Source organism: Pan paniscus, chromosome 8 (assembly GCF_029289425.2).
Source record: "Pan paniscus chromosome 8, NHGRI_mPanPan1-v2.0_pri, whole genome shotgun sequence".
Lineage (NCBI taxonomy): Eukaryota > Metazoa > Chordata > Mammalia > Primates > Hominidae > Pan > Pan paniscus.
In genome coordinates this window covers 81,631,596-81,647,650 of record NC_073257.2, presented here as the reverse complement: position 1 = coordinate 81,647,650, position 16,055 = coordinate 81,631,596, and the positions used below count along the sequence as shown (strand labels likewise).

At 53.7% G+C, this 16,055-nt stretch overlaps 1 protein-coding gene across 6 annotated transcripts in view; it reads right to left on the bottom strand.

The window, feature by feature from the left end:
* The window catches only part of TSPAN15 (tetraspanin 15), a 62,086-nt gene that overhangs the window by 13,553 nt on the left and 32,478 nt on the right, over window positions 1-16,055 (bottom strand). For 3 of the 6 annotated variants that reach the window (XR_010113249.1, XM_055092930.2, XM_063607713.1), the window contains exons 2-5: window positions 15,473-15,658; window positions 14,131-14,205; window positions 3,638-3,733; window positions 936-1,099 (exon numbers count right to left, since the gene is read on the bottom strand). Coding sequence is in view for 5 of the 6 variants with exons in the window: in XM_055092930.2 (XP_054948905.1) it covers window positions 936-1,099; window positions 3,638-3,733; window positions 14,131-14,205; window positions 15,473-15,658 (521 nt within the window). In the remaining variant the exon portion in view is untranslated. The remainder of the gene's footprint in view (window positions 1-935; window positions 1,100-3,637; window positions 3,734-14,130; window positions 14,206-15,472; window positions 15,659-16,055) is intronic. The other 3 variants (XM_014346472.4, XM_003815927.6, XM_024930455.4) reach the window with 2 other exon arrangements.

The following is a 16,055-nucleotide window of genomic DNA, read 5'->3' as shown; positions in this document are numbered from 1 at the left end:
CTTGGCACTGGCTCTCTGACTCATGGGCGAGGCCCCCACCCGCAGCTGCTCGGTTTACAGAATCCGGCAGTGGGCACAGAATGGTGGCAATGTCAGGAGAGAAACTTTCCATGACTATCTGGGCCATGAGTAATTGCAAAGCTCTCCACCTCGTTCCAATCCTGAAACAGTTTCTGGACACATTTGTCCAACACAAGGACTGATGAAGCCTTTCACTTAAGCGCTGACTACACAAGACATCATCCCAAATGACCAAGGTGACAGACCCGAGAAGATCGTGCTGGGGAGAGGAAGAGGCTGGCATTTACGTCACCAGACCCCCTTCCAAGCACTCTGCTGCTGATGATCACCAGGACCTCAAGGCCAAAGACCAATGGAGATGCCCAAGGTGCAGGTCCTGCCTGCCTCCACTAATGCTGCAGAGCCAGCTACCCCCACTAAGCTCCCCTGGCCTGGGCACCTCTCCCTCCTGCCCTCACCTGGCCTGCACAGTTCTCCAGAGTGTAGCTCAGGCAACAGCTGCCTGCACTTCATCCCAGCCCTGCCAACCTTGGGCAAGACACCCAGCCTTTGAGTGCCTCAATTTCCTCATCTGTAAAGTGGGTAAAATAACAGTACATACCTCACAGGGTTGTCGTGAATACTAAATGAGTAAATACCACCAAAGTGCCCAGAGCAGGCCTGCACAAGGTAGGTGCTCAATAGATGTTAACCAACACCACTAAGAAAGACATGGTCTCCCTACCCCCGACCCCCAGAAGCTCCACTTTCAGGAGCCCTTGAGAATCAGGAAAGCCTCCGCTCTGCCACCAACTCCTACTTCCCTGCCATCCACCCACACCACCCATCTTCAAGTTGGGAAGAGAGACAAGAGAAGATTTGTACCACCTGGGGTCCCCGACAGCCCCCCCAGTCCCCACAGGAGCAGTGTCTACCGTGTTCCTGATGCAGCAGGTGTAGGGCACCCCACAGGCCAGGGGTCCAGGGGCACTGCAGTCGTGGTACTGGTTCTTGCTCCAATCTCGGTAGTCCTCCCCGCCACAGCACTTGAACTGAGGGAAGCAAGCAGGAAAGAGGAGCTGCCGTCATCGCCCAGGCCCTGCTCAGACGACAGGAAGGGGCCCTGTCAGGAGACGGACGCAGTTTATTATGTGGGTCACCCTGGGGCAGGGAGAGGCTGTACACTTTCAAGTCAGAGCTGTCAAAGTGTGGCATGGCTGCCTAGAGGGTAGTGAACCCCCTGTCACTGGAGAGGTATGGAAGCCAAGGCTGGGCTGCCTCTTGGTGGGATATCAGGGTAGTGACTACGCACTGGGAGGAAAGGTCCTTCCTTGACAACTGGCCTCCACTTTCTTCATCTTCGTGTCCCCAAATGCAGGTGCTAGGCTGGAAAAGATGGCCCTTAAAGTCCCAGAGACCAAGCATGATTCTGTGAAAGTCCCTGCACCTCGAACAACCTTCGCACCCACCCTAGGAGCCACCCGTTCAGCTCAGCTGGCCCTGCCCTTAGCAAGGAGAGCACCCACACCTCACAACCTGCCTGGAGCTCTCCCCTTAGCCGAGCCCCTCTCTGCCTCCCCTCCCTGCTCCTGTAGGAGGTAGTTGGTAACCCTCCTGATGGCTGGTATGTGCCTGGCATTGTCCTGGGCACTGGAGAGACAGGGCGAGCAAAAGCAACGCAGCCCTTGCTCAGGTGGAACACATTCCAGTGGAGAGACAGAGAGTGAGCACTGGATGGAAAGGTGCTGTGCAACCCGGAAATGGAGAAATAGGGGAAAAGTGGGGAGGGGCAGCTCTAGGTTGGCAGGTCATGAAAGGGCTCTTTGTAGAGAGGATATTTCATCTGAAACATGGAAACAGAAAGAAGCCAGCCGACCCATGCAAAGGCCCCACGCAGAAACAAGCTTGTATTTCAGCAGCAGGTGCGGAGGCCAGCAAGCCTGGAACAGAGAGAGTGCAGAGCATGAGGCTGAAAGGGCGGCACAGGCTGGACCATGCAAAGCTTTGCCAGCCAGCTGAAGCAGGGAGCTGGGACTGGAGGGCTCAACCAGGGCTGCGGTACACGTCCTGGTAGCCAGACACCTTTCAGAGTCCCCACAGTGCCCCTTAAGCCACCAGGTTTTGGGACCTAGAACTGTCTTTCTGCAATGTAGTTCAAAGGGCATTTGTTTTGCAATGGAACAGACCCAAGGTCAAATCCTCAGACCACCACTCCCTGCTGTGCAACCTCAGGCAAGTTGGTCAGCCTCTCTGAGCCTCAGATGGTTGTCTGTAAAGCAAGAATAAGGATGGCAGCTCTGCACAGCTGAGCTGTGATTACATAGAGTGCCATACATGAAGCACTCAGCACTGGACCTGGCACCAAGCAAGTGCCCATTCAGCATTAATCACCTCCTACCTCTACGCCAGGAGAAATGAAATCCCCAAGCCAGCTAAAGGCTGGTTCCAATAAAAACATCTCACTCCACCCGGAGCAGAAGTCAGCTCTCCCAGCCCAAGCTGGCAGGCACATCCCTGGCAGAAAAAGGCCTTCCAGAGGCTGCACCTGTTGTGACTGAAGAGAAAGTCTGGGCCAAGGGAGCGGCCACAGCAAGTGGCCCTGCATGTGGGGAGAGGCTAGTCCCCACTGAGAGCTGGCACAGGGATCCAGGCCAGCTGAGGCCCCCAAGATTATGTCCCAGGAAGTGCTGTCCCGGCTGAGTGGGCCTGCAGCCCTCACTCTGCTTGTCCTCACCCAGGAGAACATACCAATGATCCCTGCAGCTGGCACTGTGGTCTCACCCTGTGCCTGGCACTGTTCTAAGCATGTCTCCTGAATTAAGTCAAGGTAATCCTCATGACGACGCCCCAAGAGCTTCCTGTCATTATTCCCCTTATGTAGGTGAGGAAGCTGAGGCTCAGGACCAAGTGAAGTTGATGTACAAAAGCCACCCAGGACAGCAGCTGGCCCTACCACTGCCATTATTATTATTATTATTATTATTATTATTATTATTATTATTGCTGCACCAACAGATTTGGGTGGACCTAGAGGGGAGAGATGGTGTCCCAAAAGGAACAGGATCATCATCACATTCAAGGAAGTGTCATGAAAGTAAGAGAGGCGTCTGGTTCACTGTCCCATATTTGGGGGAAACTGAAATTAGTGAAGAACTTTCTCCCGATCAGGGCTGTCTTTAACTTGACAAGGAGTGAGTTGTCACTGAAGAGACTTGGCAGAGGGGGCTTTGGACTGGGGTAGGTTACTCCCCTTGAGGTTGCTCACACCTCAAGGAAGGAGGATCCTTGCCCATTGGTGGGTGGTGCCCTGGGACCCTGCAAGGTTGCTTGTAGCAACACCTGACTTTGTTTTATTTCGGGGTATGGGGCAGGAAGCCAGTGTAACTGGAGAGGAACAGAAGGGTGTGAAGGTTTTGGGCCAGGAATGTGGGCAGAGGACTGGCTGAATAGGTTGGGCCCTGGCTTCCCCATCCTTGGTGGGCCATCCATGCTCACTGTTGCCTCCCAACCTGGCCAGCTACCTGCTTTGGGAATGGATAAGTCACCTGGTCCCTCACCCCATCTTCTTGAGCAGGGGCCTGAATGGGGGGCTAAGGGCATGGGAGGCGCATCTCTACCCCCAAAGCGCCTGGCTCACCTTTTTCTGAACAAAGTCCATGATGTTTTTGAAGTCCAGATCATCATAGTAGTTCTCAATTCCTCTTCGAATGTTGTCGTTCAGGAAGTCAATGGTCTATTCAAAAGGAGAAATTACAAAGGAAAAGAACCACACACTCCCGGAGTCCAACCCAAGGTTTCCCGGAAGCCTGGATGGGTAGAGAATGCCTTGTGCCAATGCAGCTCGCGCCCAGCCAGCATGGAGCCCCCTCCACTCCCCACCCTGGACGCCCGTGACCTCCCTGCCCACACATCCTCCCCGTGCCTCCAGTGTTCATCTGATGCCTGAGTGCCTGTGCTGTGTACCAGCAGGAGTAATTCACTCCACTCCCTTTACAGACCAGACAGCCCAGGCCCTGAGAGGCTGGGGCCGTGCTTGGGGACACACAGCTCTGATGCCGCCATGCCTGAGCTGAGACCTGGCTGTCCTGGTTCCAGGCCCAGTGCTCTTTCTACCACCCAGGGATGGGCCCACGCTGGAATCTTCCCTTTGCCCTCCAGAGCCCCTCTCCACACTCCTCCACCATCCAGCCTCTTGTTTTACAGATGAGGAGCTCGAGACTTGGGGAGGGAGTGAGGTCACAGAGCAGGCTGGGTGGGGTCTTGCCAGGACTGGAATTCAGGTCTCCTGACCTCCCTCATGGGCTGTTCTCATCACTGCAGCTTGGTCCCCCTCGGCTGGGGCTGGGACAATCCCTGCCGGGAGGAACATGGCAGGCCGCCCTCTCCCAGTCACGCTGCGCTTTCTGGATCAACAGCCCGGCTGTTGTGCTGAAACCCAGAAGCACAAAGGGCCCCACAGTGGGAAGGGGCGGGGGCAGGAGCGTGGGTAGCCCAGCTCACTGTAACAATCGCAGCTTTCAGAGCACGGAGGTCGAGTATCAGCAGAGACTGGGGACAAAGGGGGCATTCTCGGCTCCGGTGCCGGACTGAAGAACCAGACAATTCCCGGGGGTGGCACCACAGCGTACGCTGGGACAACAGGATCCTGGTTCCAGGCCCCATCGCGGCTTACTTCTCCTCTCTGGGCCTCAGCTTCCCAACTGTGAACCAAACCCGTAGGCCTATCTTTAAGGTAACTTCGAGCTCTGAGAATCAAAAACCAAGTCTCAGAGGGGCTGTCAAGCCTCATAATCAAGGACACCTCCCTACAGCCACCCGGGCCTCCGCTACTTCTTTTAACTTCTGAGCCTCTGTTTGCTCACCTGCAAAATCAGGAGGAAAACACTCTCTGCCTCATAGGGATGTTGTGAGATTTAAATAAACAAAAGCTGTGAAGGTGTTTAGCAGGACACCAGGCACATTGCAGGTCCTGGTGTTATTATTCAAGATTTTTGTCTGTTTTTAAAGGAGACAAATACTCTATGGTACTACTTCACACCCACATGTCATTGGTGGAAAACAAATCCCGTGGGAAACCGAGGCCCCAACTCTTGTTCAAAAAACTGACTGCAATGGAGGCAGCCTCTGAGGCACGAGTCCTGGCCAACCCCACTCTCACAACACCCTGCAGCCCAGAGAGAGATGTAGCTACTCCGAGGTCGCCCAGCACACCACTGGCAGAGAGACGCTGGGACCAGGGTGTCAAACTCCCAGCCTGACACACTTTAAGGTGCTAAGAAACCAAGGTTCAGGTTTGGGGCCATCTCCCAAAATTATCTCCAGGATCAGGAAAAGAGGAACAAAGACTGCAGCACCCACCTCCTCCCCGAGCCTCACTCTGCTCAAAGCCAAGGTAAAGAAGGAGATGGAGGCCTGGCGCGGTGGCTCATGCCTGTAATCCCAGCACTTTGGGAGGCCGAGGTGGGCAGATCACCTGAGGTCAGGAGTTCGAGACCAGCCTGACCAATATGATGAAACCCTGCCTCCACTGAAAATACAAAAATTAGTGGGGCGGCCTGGCGCAGTGGCTCACGCCTGTAATCCCAGCACTTTGGGAGGCCGAGGCAGGCGGATCACAAGGTCAGGAGATCGAGACCATCCTGGCTAACTCGGTGAAACCCCGTCTCTACTAAAAATACAAAAAATTAGCCAGGCGTGGCAGCGTGCGCCTGTAGTCCCAGCTACTCGGGAGGCTGAGGCAGGAGAATCGCTTGAATGTGGGAGGCAGAGGTTGCAGTGAGCCGAGATGGCACCACTGTACTCCAGACTGGGCGACAGAGCAAGACTCTGTCTCAAAAAAAAAAAAAAAAAAAAAGGAGATGGGCTTGGGGAAACTGGCCTTCGTGGCCAGAAGGAAAGTCCTCTGCTGATGATAAACAGCAGCTCTGAAGCAGGCCTGGGATTGCAGAAGACTGGAGTCAGCCCCAAGAGAAGAGAGGAGATGCAGGCTCCTGTGAGCAGCTGTCAACTCACCAGCCCATGGCCCTTCGCGGACCTGGCACTGGCCCCCGGGGCAGAAGTTGGGTGGGAGCATTGCCTTCCACCCGAGCAGCCTGGGCAGAACAAGGACTCTCTTGGCCCCAGGCCCACCTCCCAGAGGCCCCCAGGTCACGAAGCTTTTCCATCCTTGGGTGCCTGCTCCTCTGGGTGATGAAGGGACAGGCCAGCTGGCTGGGGTGTGGTTGGGGGTGCCTAAAAAACAGGATACCAGGGTGGGGCCAGTCTGCCACCCAGGGTGGGGCCAGTCTGCCACCCAGGGTGGGGCAGGGGAATGAGCTTACAGCACTGAACGACATGATTGGCTGAGCTATGTACTCATGGGGTGCCGCCAGGGTCAGGGCCTTGCCTAAGGCCACACGTGGGGAGGTTCCTCCCGGGTGGCTTCCCCCTACTCTCAAGGCACCACAGACACAGTCCTGGCCCACCATGTCCCTCTGCACCTACCCGGGCCCACTGGCCCACTTACAGCACCCCCACTGGCCACTGTGCTGTTTGGACTCTCCCAGGGCTGCCAACAGGGTGGGATGAAGGTGGGAAGCCCAGGGCAGGAAGGAGGGGAAGTGGCAGAGTAGAGGCTGCTCTGTGGCTGTGGGGAAAGGCTCTGCCTCTCTGGTGAGCAGCCCCAGCCTGCCTCCCCAAACCATCCCGCCTCCTGGGCACTTTCCAAGGCTCGGGATTCGAGAGGGGCCTGGAAAAATTCGGCCTTCCATCTGGTAAGCTGAGCCCTGTTGTTGGGGGAAGGGGGGCCCTGCAGGAGCAACAGATGTCCCTGGGCTTCATGGACAGCAGCTGCCCCCAACCCCCATCAGGGAGCTCTTTGAGGCATGCTGGTTCTTGCAAGTGTGCACCACTTGTATGTGTGTGCACGTGTGTATGTGTACCGGGGAGACGAGGACACTGAGATGGTTCCTGTGCTGTGAGGGGCGATGGTCGGGGGTGGGTGTGTGTGAGAAGATCCCGTGAGGCAAGCTGGCTGTGCAGTTTAACTGTAAAGTGCTATGCCGACGTTGACAGCACTGGTAATGTTCCGAGAGACCAGGGGAGCCACTCAGAGGACAGGGAAAAGAGAATTCTAGCTTCCTCTGCCATTCCCAGATGCCCAACATACCCAGTGCCACTGCCCCCACCCCATTCCCCTCCAAACCAGGCCATGCCAGCAGGGGCAGCTCCAGTGAGGACTAGAAAACCAGGCTAAATTAAGCAAAGAGTAAGCAAACATCAAAAGCCACAAGGTTTGAAAGCATGTTGTTTAAAGCACCAGAGAAAGCTATGAAGAACTATCCTTTCTAGCTTTGCCTTTTAAATCTAGTTTTTATCTGAAGCCTCCACATCACCCCTCTCTCAGGGTTTTTAAATGAATGAGGAACTGAAGGGGGTGAGGCATGTGGCAGCAGCTCCTCCAACACAGAGGACAGAGGGGTAGGAAAAGGAGTGGAAGGGGCGGCCGCTAAAGCTTCCTACCAGGCCGGCTGCCTGCACAGGACCAAGAACCTCTCTGGGAAAGGAGTGGCCCAGGGCTCCCTCAGGCTGCCTCTGGCTAACACCACTTCCATGTAAGCCTGAGACCTGAGGCTGGGAAGGCCCTGCTGCTGGCCTAGTGCAGGCCTAGCTCTCAAACTTGGAGGAGGAGCTGGTCATGGTGGTCCCTGCCTATAATCCCAGTGCTTTGGGATGCCAAGGCAGGAGGATTACTTGAGTCCAGGAGTTCGAGACCAACCTGGGCAACATGGCTTGACCTCATCTACACACAAACATACACACAAACACACACACACACAATTATCCAGGTATGGTGGCATGCACCTGTAGTCCCAACTACTCAGGAGGCTAAGGTGGGAGGGTCGCTTGAGCCTAGGAGCTGAGGCTGCAATGAGCTGTGATTGCACCACTGCACTCCGGCCTGGGTGACAGAGCAAGACTGTCTCAAAAACAAAACAAAAACTTGGAGGAGAGGTGCTTGGCCCAGGATTTTCCTCCTTCATTTGCGCCTGGAGCCAAGCCATCATCTCAGCCTTTCCCAGTCCCTCTAGAACGGGGACTTACCCTCATTGCCCCCGGACCCTAGCCTCTGCTCCAGTCCCAGTAGAAGCCCAATGTGACAATCAGGAATGGAAGAGAACCCAGGGGACCAGGAGAAGGTGGGAAGGGGCGTGTGGAGTGAGCATCTGCCAGACCCTTCCTCAGACCTGGCCGGGGTCACAGGTTCATCTCCATGGTGGGAGAGGGTTATGTTTCAGTGTCCTTGGGACTGGGGGCTCCAGCCTCACTCCCTGACAGCTGTCCACAGTGGGGCACACCCGTGGGGGAGTCTGGCCAAACCAGCGAGAAGCACTCTCTACTTCTGGAAGGCCGACAGCTCTGCTGTAGGTGGGAAGGATACACAGCCGGCCCTCCACATCCACGGGTTCGGTACCCGCAGATTCCAACAACAGTGGATGGAAAATATTTGGGAAAAGGAACAATAAAAAATAACACAACAGTAAAAAATGATACAAACTAAAGAACAATACAGCATAAACAACTATCTACACAGCATTTACAATGTATTAGGTATCTGGGTTTTTTATTTTGTTTTGTTTTGTTTGAGACACAATCTCGCTCTGTCACCCAGGCTGGATGGAGTGCAGTAGCACGATCATGGCTCACTGCAGCCTCTGCCTCCTGGGTTGAAGCAATTCTCCTGCCTCAGCCTCCCTAGTAGCTGGGATTACAGGTGCCCACCACCACGCCTAGCTACTTTTTGTATTTTTACTAGAGACAGGATTTCACTATGTTGGCCAGGCTGGTCTCAAACTCCTGACCTCAAATGATCCACCTGCCTTGGCCTCCCAAAGTGCTGGGATTACAGGCATGAGCCACCACACCTGGCCCTGTATTAGGTATTTGCAAGTAATCTAGGAGTGATTTACAGGAGGATGTGTGTAGGTTATATTCAAGTACTACACCATTTTATATAAAGGACTTGAGCATGTGTGGATTTGGGTATCCTTTGGTGGGGGGCATGTTCTGGAACCAATCCCCCGCAGACACCAAGGGAAAACTGTATATATTCAGGTGTTGGCCGAGAGAGCCATGGTGCTGCCTACTTTCTCCTGCCTCTGACCTCAAGGTTGTGCCCAGAGCCAGCTTGTGCCAGTGCCATGATAAAATAGGCAGGCTGGTGCTCCCCACTGTTCCCTGACCACAGTGTCAGGTAGGACCACAATGCCCACTGATCCTACCCTGGTGGTAGAGAGAGGAGGCCTGGGATGGGGGTATAGACACACCCGCTACTGCCCAGACCCTCCAGGTGTCCAAGCTCAGCTGCACCTGGCTGGGAGCATGAGGAGCTGCCCACCTCTGACACCTGACACCCTTACAAGAAGCCCCAGAACAAGCTGGGACAAAAGCAGGTGTCAAGAGGGTTGAGACCCACACAACTGGGGAAGTCACTCAGGTCCTCCTCCAGCCCCTGGCTGGGGTCAGGGGTGTCGTACTTCTCCTGCTCCTAAGGGCTGCTCTGTGCCCAGCTCCCCAGTGCATGGCCACTTGCCCCTCTGTGAGTGGAGAAGCGGCTCCAGTCTGACTGTCAGGCCATGCCTAGCAGCAGAAATCTTGCCTGGGGTCAGAGCTGGGGGGAGTTTCCTCCTTATATCCAGGAATCTGTTTAGCTTTGAATGCCTGGCTGTGGCCGTGGTCTGTGCACCTCGCTGAGAACCTAACATGTAATCCTTAGCCTAATTGTTGCGGGAAGTGAGGGACCCCAAACGGAGGGACCAGCTGCAGCCACAGCAGAGGAACATAAGTTGTGAAGATTTCATGGACATTTACCAGTTCCCAAATAATACTTCATAATTTCTTACACCTGTCTTACTTTAATCTCTTAATCCTGTTATCTTCGTAAGCTGGGGATGTATGTCACCTTACCGCCACTATGATAATTGTGTTAACTGTACAAGTTGATTTTAAAACGTGTGTTTGAACAATATGAAATCAGTGCACCTTGAAAAAGAACAGAATAACAGCGATTTTCAGGGAACAAGGGAAGACAACCATAAGGTCTGACTGCCTGCGGGGTTGGGCAAAAAGAGCCATATTTTTCTTCTTGCAGACAGCCTATAAACGGACGTGCAAGTAGGGAAGATATCGCCAAATTCTTTTCCTAGCAAGGAATATTGATATTAATACTCTGGGAAAAGAACTGCATTCCTAGGGGGAGGTCTATAAATGGCCGCTCTGGGAGTGTCTGTCTTATGCAGTTGAGATAAGGACTGAAATACACCCTGGTCTCCTGCAGTACCCTCAGGATTGGGAAACTCCACCCTGGTAAATTTGAGTTCAGACTGGTTCTCTGCTCTCGAACCCTGTTTTCTGTTGTTTAAGATGTTTATCAAGACAATACGTGCACCACTGAACATAGACCCTTATCAGTAATTCTGCTTTTGCCCTTTGCCTTGTGATCTTTGCTTTTGCCCTTTGCCTTGTGATCTTTGCTGGACCCTTATGAGGAGTTTCTGATTTTGCCCTTAGAAGCATGTGATCTTTGTTTTCCTTTTTGCCCTTTGAAGCATGTGATCTTTGTGACCTACTCCCTGTTCTTGCACCCCCTCCCCTTTTGAAATCCTTAATAAAACTTGCTGGCTTTAAGGCTCAGGTGGCCATCATGGTCCTACTGATAATGTGACGTCACCCCCGGCGGCCCAGCTGTAAAATTCCTCTCTTTGTACTCTTTCTCTTTATTTCTCAGCTGGCTGACACTTATGGAAAATAGAAAGAACCTATGGTGAAATATTGGGGGTGGGTTCCCCCAATACCTAATGACTTGTTCTGATTTGTCATAAGTAGATACTCAGAGTTAACAGGGCCCATGGCACTGGAGACTGAACTTGTTACATTGTGGCTCAGAGAAATCCTCTTGATCAGGGAAAAATGGAATTGGGAAATCACCTCCTCCTGGAAGCTGACCTTGATTGCTCCTCACCTTTTTCTCCATCATACACTGCCCTTCCTACCATCATCAACAGCCAGGCCGCTCCTCCCCCATCCCCGCCACTGGCCTGACTCCTGTTTTACAAAATCATATCACATTAGAGTTGGAAGGGATATTATTTTTCTTTTTGTGATATTTTCCCCTTGATTGTAAAAAAAAAAATTTGAGAGCTAAGGAAAAATATAAAGGGGAGGAGAAAAATCACCCTAGTCTCATCCCTCAGAGGAAATATGAGTTCATATGCTGATATTTCCATTCCTTTAAGTCTTTTTCTAGACCTATTTTTTTCATTGTAGCGATCTTACTGCATTTATAATTTTGCATCTCATTTTTTAAGTTTTCAAGATGACGAATCATGGCTTGAGCCTCCAAACAGCGGAGAGGCGTCAGTGAGGACCCTTCCTGGGCTGCATACCAAGGCCCTCCCCATGAGGGGACACCACCCAAGGGGAAGGAGCACCCTTCACGGACTACAGCATCTGCAGGGTCTGGGGATGATGGGAAATTGTCAGGCCTGACCTCAGGCCCACGGAAACCCAAGCTGTGAGCACTGAAGGGCCCCTGGATGTTCCGCCAGCCAAAGCCTTCATCTCAGCCCAGCTCCATCACTTGAAAGGAGGAGGTGATGTTCTGTTGACCTACAGGGCACTGGAAAATGACAAATCAGATGGCCTCTGCAGCAGTGCACTAAAAACCAGAACTGCTGCCCATCATTGGAGGATAGTTTATGAAGGCCGTGGATGCTGCTGACCACAAACTGGACCTGGGCTCCAGCCAGGAAAGTGCTAACCCTGGAAAGCCACAGGGCGGCCGGGAGCTCTGCTGGCTGCACAGAGAGGCAGCCCCATGGGCAAATGGAATAAAGATCTCTCCCCTCACAGCTGCTGAAAAGTAAACCAGCATCCTGGATCTGCCAGCTCAGAAGAGAGGCTCTGACAAATAGAAAAGAGGGACAGGGAGGGGCAGGTAGCAAGTCAGGACTGGGAAGCATTCCTGAGGCACCTCTGCCTTGCTGTGTGCTCTCAGGGGAATTCTTAACTCCTGTGTGCCTCCATGACTCCATTGATAGGATGGCCACTTGCCCCTGTATGAGTGGAGAAGCCACTTCGGTCTGACTGTCAAGCCATGCCTAGCAGCAGAAACCATGCCCGGGGTCACAGGCTGGTGGAGATTCCTCCTTATATCCAGGAGTCTGTTTAGTTGGCCACAAACTGGACCTGGGCTCCAGCCAGGAAAGCACTAACCCATAGCCCCTGGAAAGCCGCAGGCTGGCCAGGAGCTCTGGTGGCTGCAGAGAAAGGCAGCCCCATGGGCAAATGGAATAAAGATCTCTCCCCTCAAGGCTGCTGGAAAGTGAACCAGCATGCTGGATCTGCCAGCTCAGACGAGAGGCTCTGATAAGTAGAAAAGAGGCAAAGGGAGGGGCAGGTAGAAAAGAGGAAAAGGGAGAAGCAGCCTCATGGGCAAATGGAATAAAGCCCCTTTCCTGGGGCTCATAAAACAGGAAGATCCCTGGATTCCAGGTGTGTAGACTTGCCTGTGGTTAGGTCCCACTGCAGGAGGCCCCAGCAGAACTGGTGTGGTCCCTGCTCCCACCTGGGCTGGAATCACAGGCACTCCCATGAACATTTTCACAGGGCCAGACCCTGGGCCATCTGAGAGGTCTGCACAACCCAGGGTGTGGGACAGCACCTGCTGCCTTAAGAGCAACTGCTGACAAGAAAGATAATTTGGCTGGGCACAGGGGTGCATGACTGTAGTCCCAGCTACTTGGGAGGCTAAAGCCGGAGGATCACTTGAGCCCAGGGGTTTGAGGCTGCAGTGAGCTATGACTGCACCACTGCTCCAGCTTGGGTGGCAGAGTGAGACCCTGTCTCAAAAAAATAAACAAACATTATTTTTTTAAAAAAAGATAACTTGGCTCACAGCTCTGACGCATGTCCCAGCAGCAACTGTCCAGATGCACCAGGACCAAGCTGTCTGGGGTAGGGAGGGGTGCAGGCCAGGCAGTGGACACAGAGAATGGGGCTTCTGCAAACATGTCCTGCTTCTCAAGCCCCACCTATGGCAGCAATGCAGGATGAGGACAAGGAAGAAGATTATGGGAGGAAAGATGGAGCCCTGGGTTGGAGTCAGCCCTGCTCCACCACCAGCTTCTTGTGGGGCCTTGACCACTATGTGCCAGAACCATGCCCAGTCCTTCACAGGCATTCTCTCATCAGATCTGTGAGCTAGGTGTCCCCTAATAATCCAAAAGGCCAAGTAACTCGCCCAAGGTGGCACAGCTAGTATGAGGTGCATACATCCTGCTTGAAGGAGCTGGAGCCGGGAGCCACGAGAACCTTTCTGGCTCTAAGGGGCCCGGATTCTGCAAACCCTGCCAGGGCCAGGATGCCAGGCATCACCCTGTCAACCTGCCCCTCTCCTCACTCCTCTAGCCGGCATAACAGCCTCTGATGGTACTGCCTCCAAAACATACAACAAATCGCCTTTTTGGCCCAGGCCCACTGCCTCCACCTCGGTACAAGCAATCTTACCCCATTCCCAGGATGACCCCCACAGCCTCCCAGTTGGGCCCCTGTGTACACCCTCAACTCTTCACTGTCCATTCCCCAACTCAGCAGCCATGGTACAATATAAACTGGGTCACATCGCCTCCCACATAAGACTCTCCAAAGCCTCCTGTCACCTCTAGAAAAAACTCCAAGCTCCTAACTCATGGCCTACAAGGACCTCTGTGACCTGCCTGGCCAGCCCTTTCGACTTCACCTTCCGCCCCTCTCCACCCCACCCACCCTCAGCCACGTGGCCTCCACGCTGTTTTGCTCACATGCTAAGCTCATTTCTGCTCAGCTTCCTTCTGCTGGGACCTCACTCAGCTGGCTCCTTTTACCATTTCAGCACGGGCCTCCCATCTCCTCCCCAGGTGCTCTCATGTCAGCCTGGTTCATTTTCTTAGTTGCTGCTTTACTTGTTCAGTGCCTGTCATTCTCTTGCAGCAGAATGAAAGCTCCATGGGGGTTATCTGCCCTGCTCACTGCCATACCCCCAGTTAACAGCCCAAGGCACCCACAGTGGGTGCTCCGTACACACATGGCCGATACACAAATCCACAGGCCCACCTGGTTCCGGAAGGTCAAGGCCACCACGCCACCAATGAGCTCCATGATGAGGCAGATCCCAAGGATGTACATGAACTGGAAAAGAGAATTCAGAGACTCACCTGGAGAGGAGCAGTGGGCGTGTGTGGGGTACAGGGGATGCACCATCTGCTCCAAGAGCAAGCACAAAGAGAAGCATCCCTCGGGGAGCGCCTACCAGCTCCTAGGCCTCTGCCCCTTCCTCCTGTGAGAACGTGGACATGGACAGGCAGGCCCCAGGAAAACCTCCAGCCCCAGGAGCCGGAGGGCAGGAAGAGTGACTCAGCTGTCCCAGCCAAATGGTTACCTCCATTTGTCTTGGAGGTCTATGTGGAAGAGCACGCCCTTCCCCCACCACCATAAGGAGAGCTGGGCCTCGTTGCCACTGAGCCAGAGGGGCTAGGCCTGGCTTAATGGGCAGGCTGGGGCAGTATGTCCAGCTCCCCACAGAGAGCCCTCAGATGTGACTTCCCAGATCCCCCAGAGTGGGTGAGGGGGATGGCTGAAGCTTAGAGGATATGCACCCCCACCTCTGCCCTTTACTAGAGAGCAGGCATTACCCAAACTGATTTCAGCAAATTCCAGCCTCAAGTAGCACCCAAACCCGGTTTACAGTGGATCGTAGGGGCTTCCCATATGAGGGGAGACAATGAGGTCAAGAGACACACAAGTGCAGAGTGAATGGATCTGCCTACTCACTACCCCCAGCTTTAGGGAGTCATCCCTCACCCCACAATAATGGGATACAGGTAGGATTGACTCCCCATGCCCCATCCCAGAATGGGCACATGGCCCAAGCCAGGCCCACCAGAGTCCTGGGACTTTGGCCAGAGCTGGTAGGAAAGATTTCCTGAGATCTAGAACCATAAGGACTTTGTTGGCCTGACGCCGGCAGTGACCACTGCAAAGGGAGCAGCCCCGGCTGGCAGGGGCTGGGGAGATTGCCCAACCCTGCCCAGTGGCGCCATCTAAACCCCTGGACCCAGTGTGGGTTTGCTGGTTGCATGAGCTAATGACTCACTACCACCTCCTTTTTTTTGTCTTTGCTTGCTCTCATTTGAGTGTGGTTTTCCTACTCGCAACTGAGCATCCAGATGAACACAGAGTTTAAGTAAGAACAGTATTCAAATCAGCTTTTACATGCAGGAGGGGAGGTGGCCTGGGCATTCTTGGGCCAGTGTGGTCAGATGGGCTGATCTAAGGAGCTCTCTAAAGGAGGTGGTTTGAGGCAGCGACAAAAGAAACTGAGCTGCCCAAGGGCACAGGGGCAGGCGCCCCAGCTCTCCTGGGGAGTCCCGGCTGAGGGGTGATGTGGTCCACTCACTGCTTGGAGAAGGTACAGGTTGTCACGGAGGGACGCCAGCACACCAATGAAGGAGACCATGAACATGACGACACCCAGGAGGATGAGGATGATGGCTGGAGCCAGGAAGGCACTTTCAAGGGTTTTATATTTCTGCCGCTCAACCTCTGCATAGATGCCCACAGACAGGACCAGGGCCCCAATCAGCTGCAGCAAGAAAACAGAGGGTGAGAGAGAGACTGAGGTCACTTGATTTTCTAAAGCAAAGAGTCATCTGGGGCTGTGGTACCTGCTGTGGGGGAGGCTTGCCCCAGGTTACAGCACAGAAAGGGCCCTGTTAGCGGCTGAACTGTGTTTCCCCAAATTTTCTCTATTGAAATCCTAACCCCCAGTACCTCGAAATGTGACTATATTTGGAGACAGGGCCCTTAAAGAACTAATTAAAGTTAAAATGAGGTCACTAAGGTGGCCCTAATCCAATATGACTGGTGTCCTTATAAGGAGAAGAGATTATGACACAGACACGCACAGAGGGAAGACTGTGTGAACACGCAGGGAGAAGGCAGCGTCTACAAGCCAGAGACAAGCCTCGGAAGAAATCAAC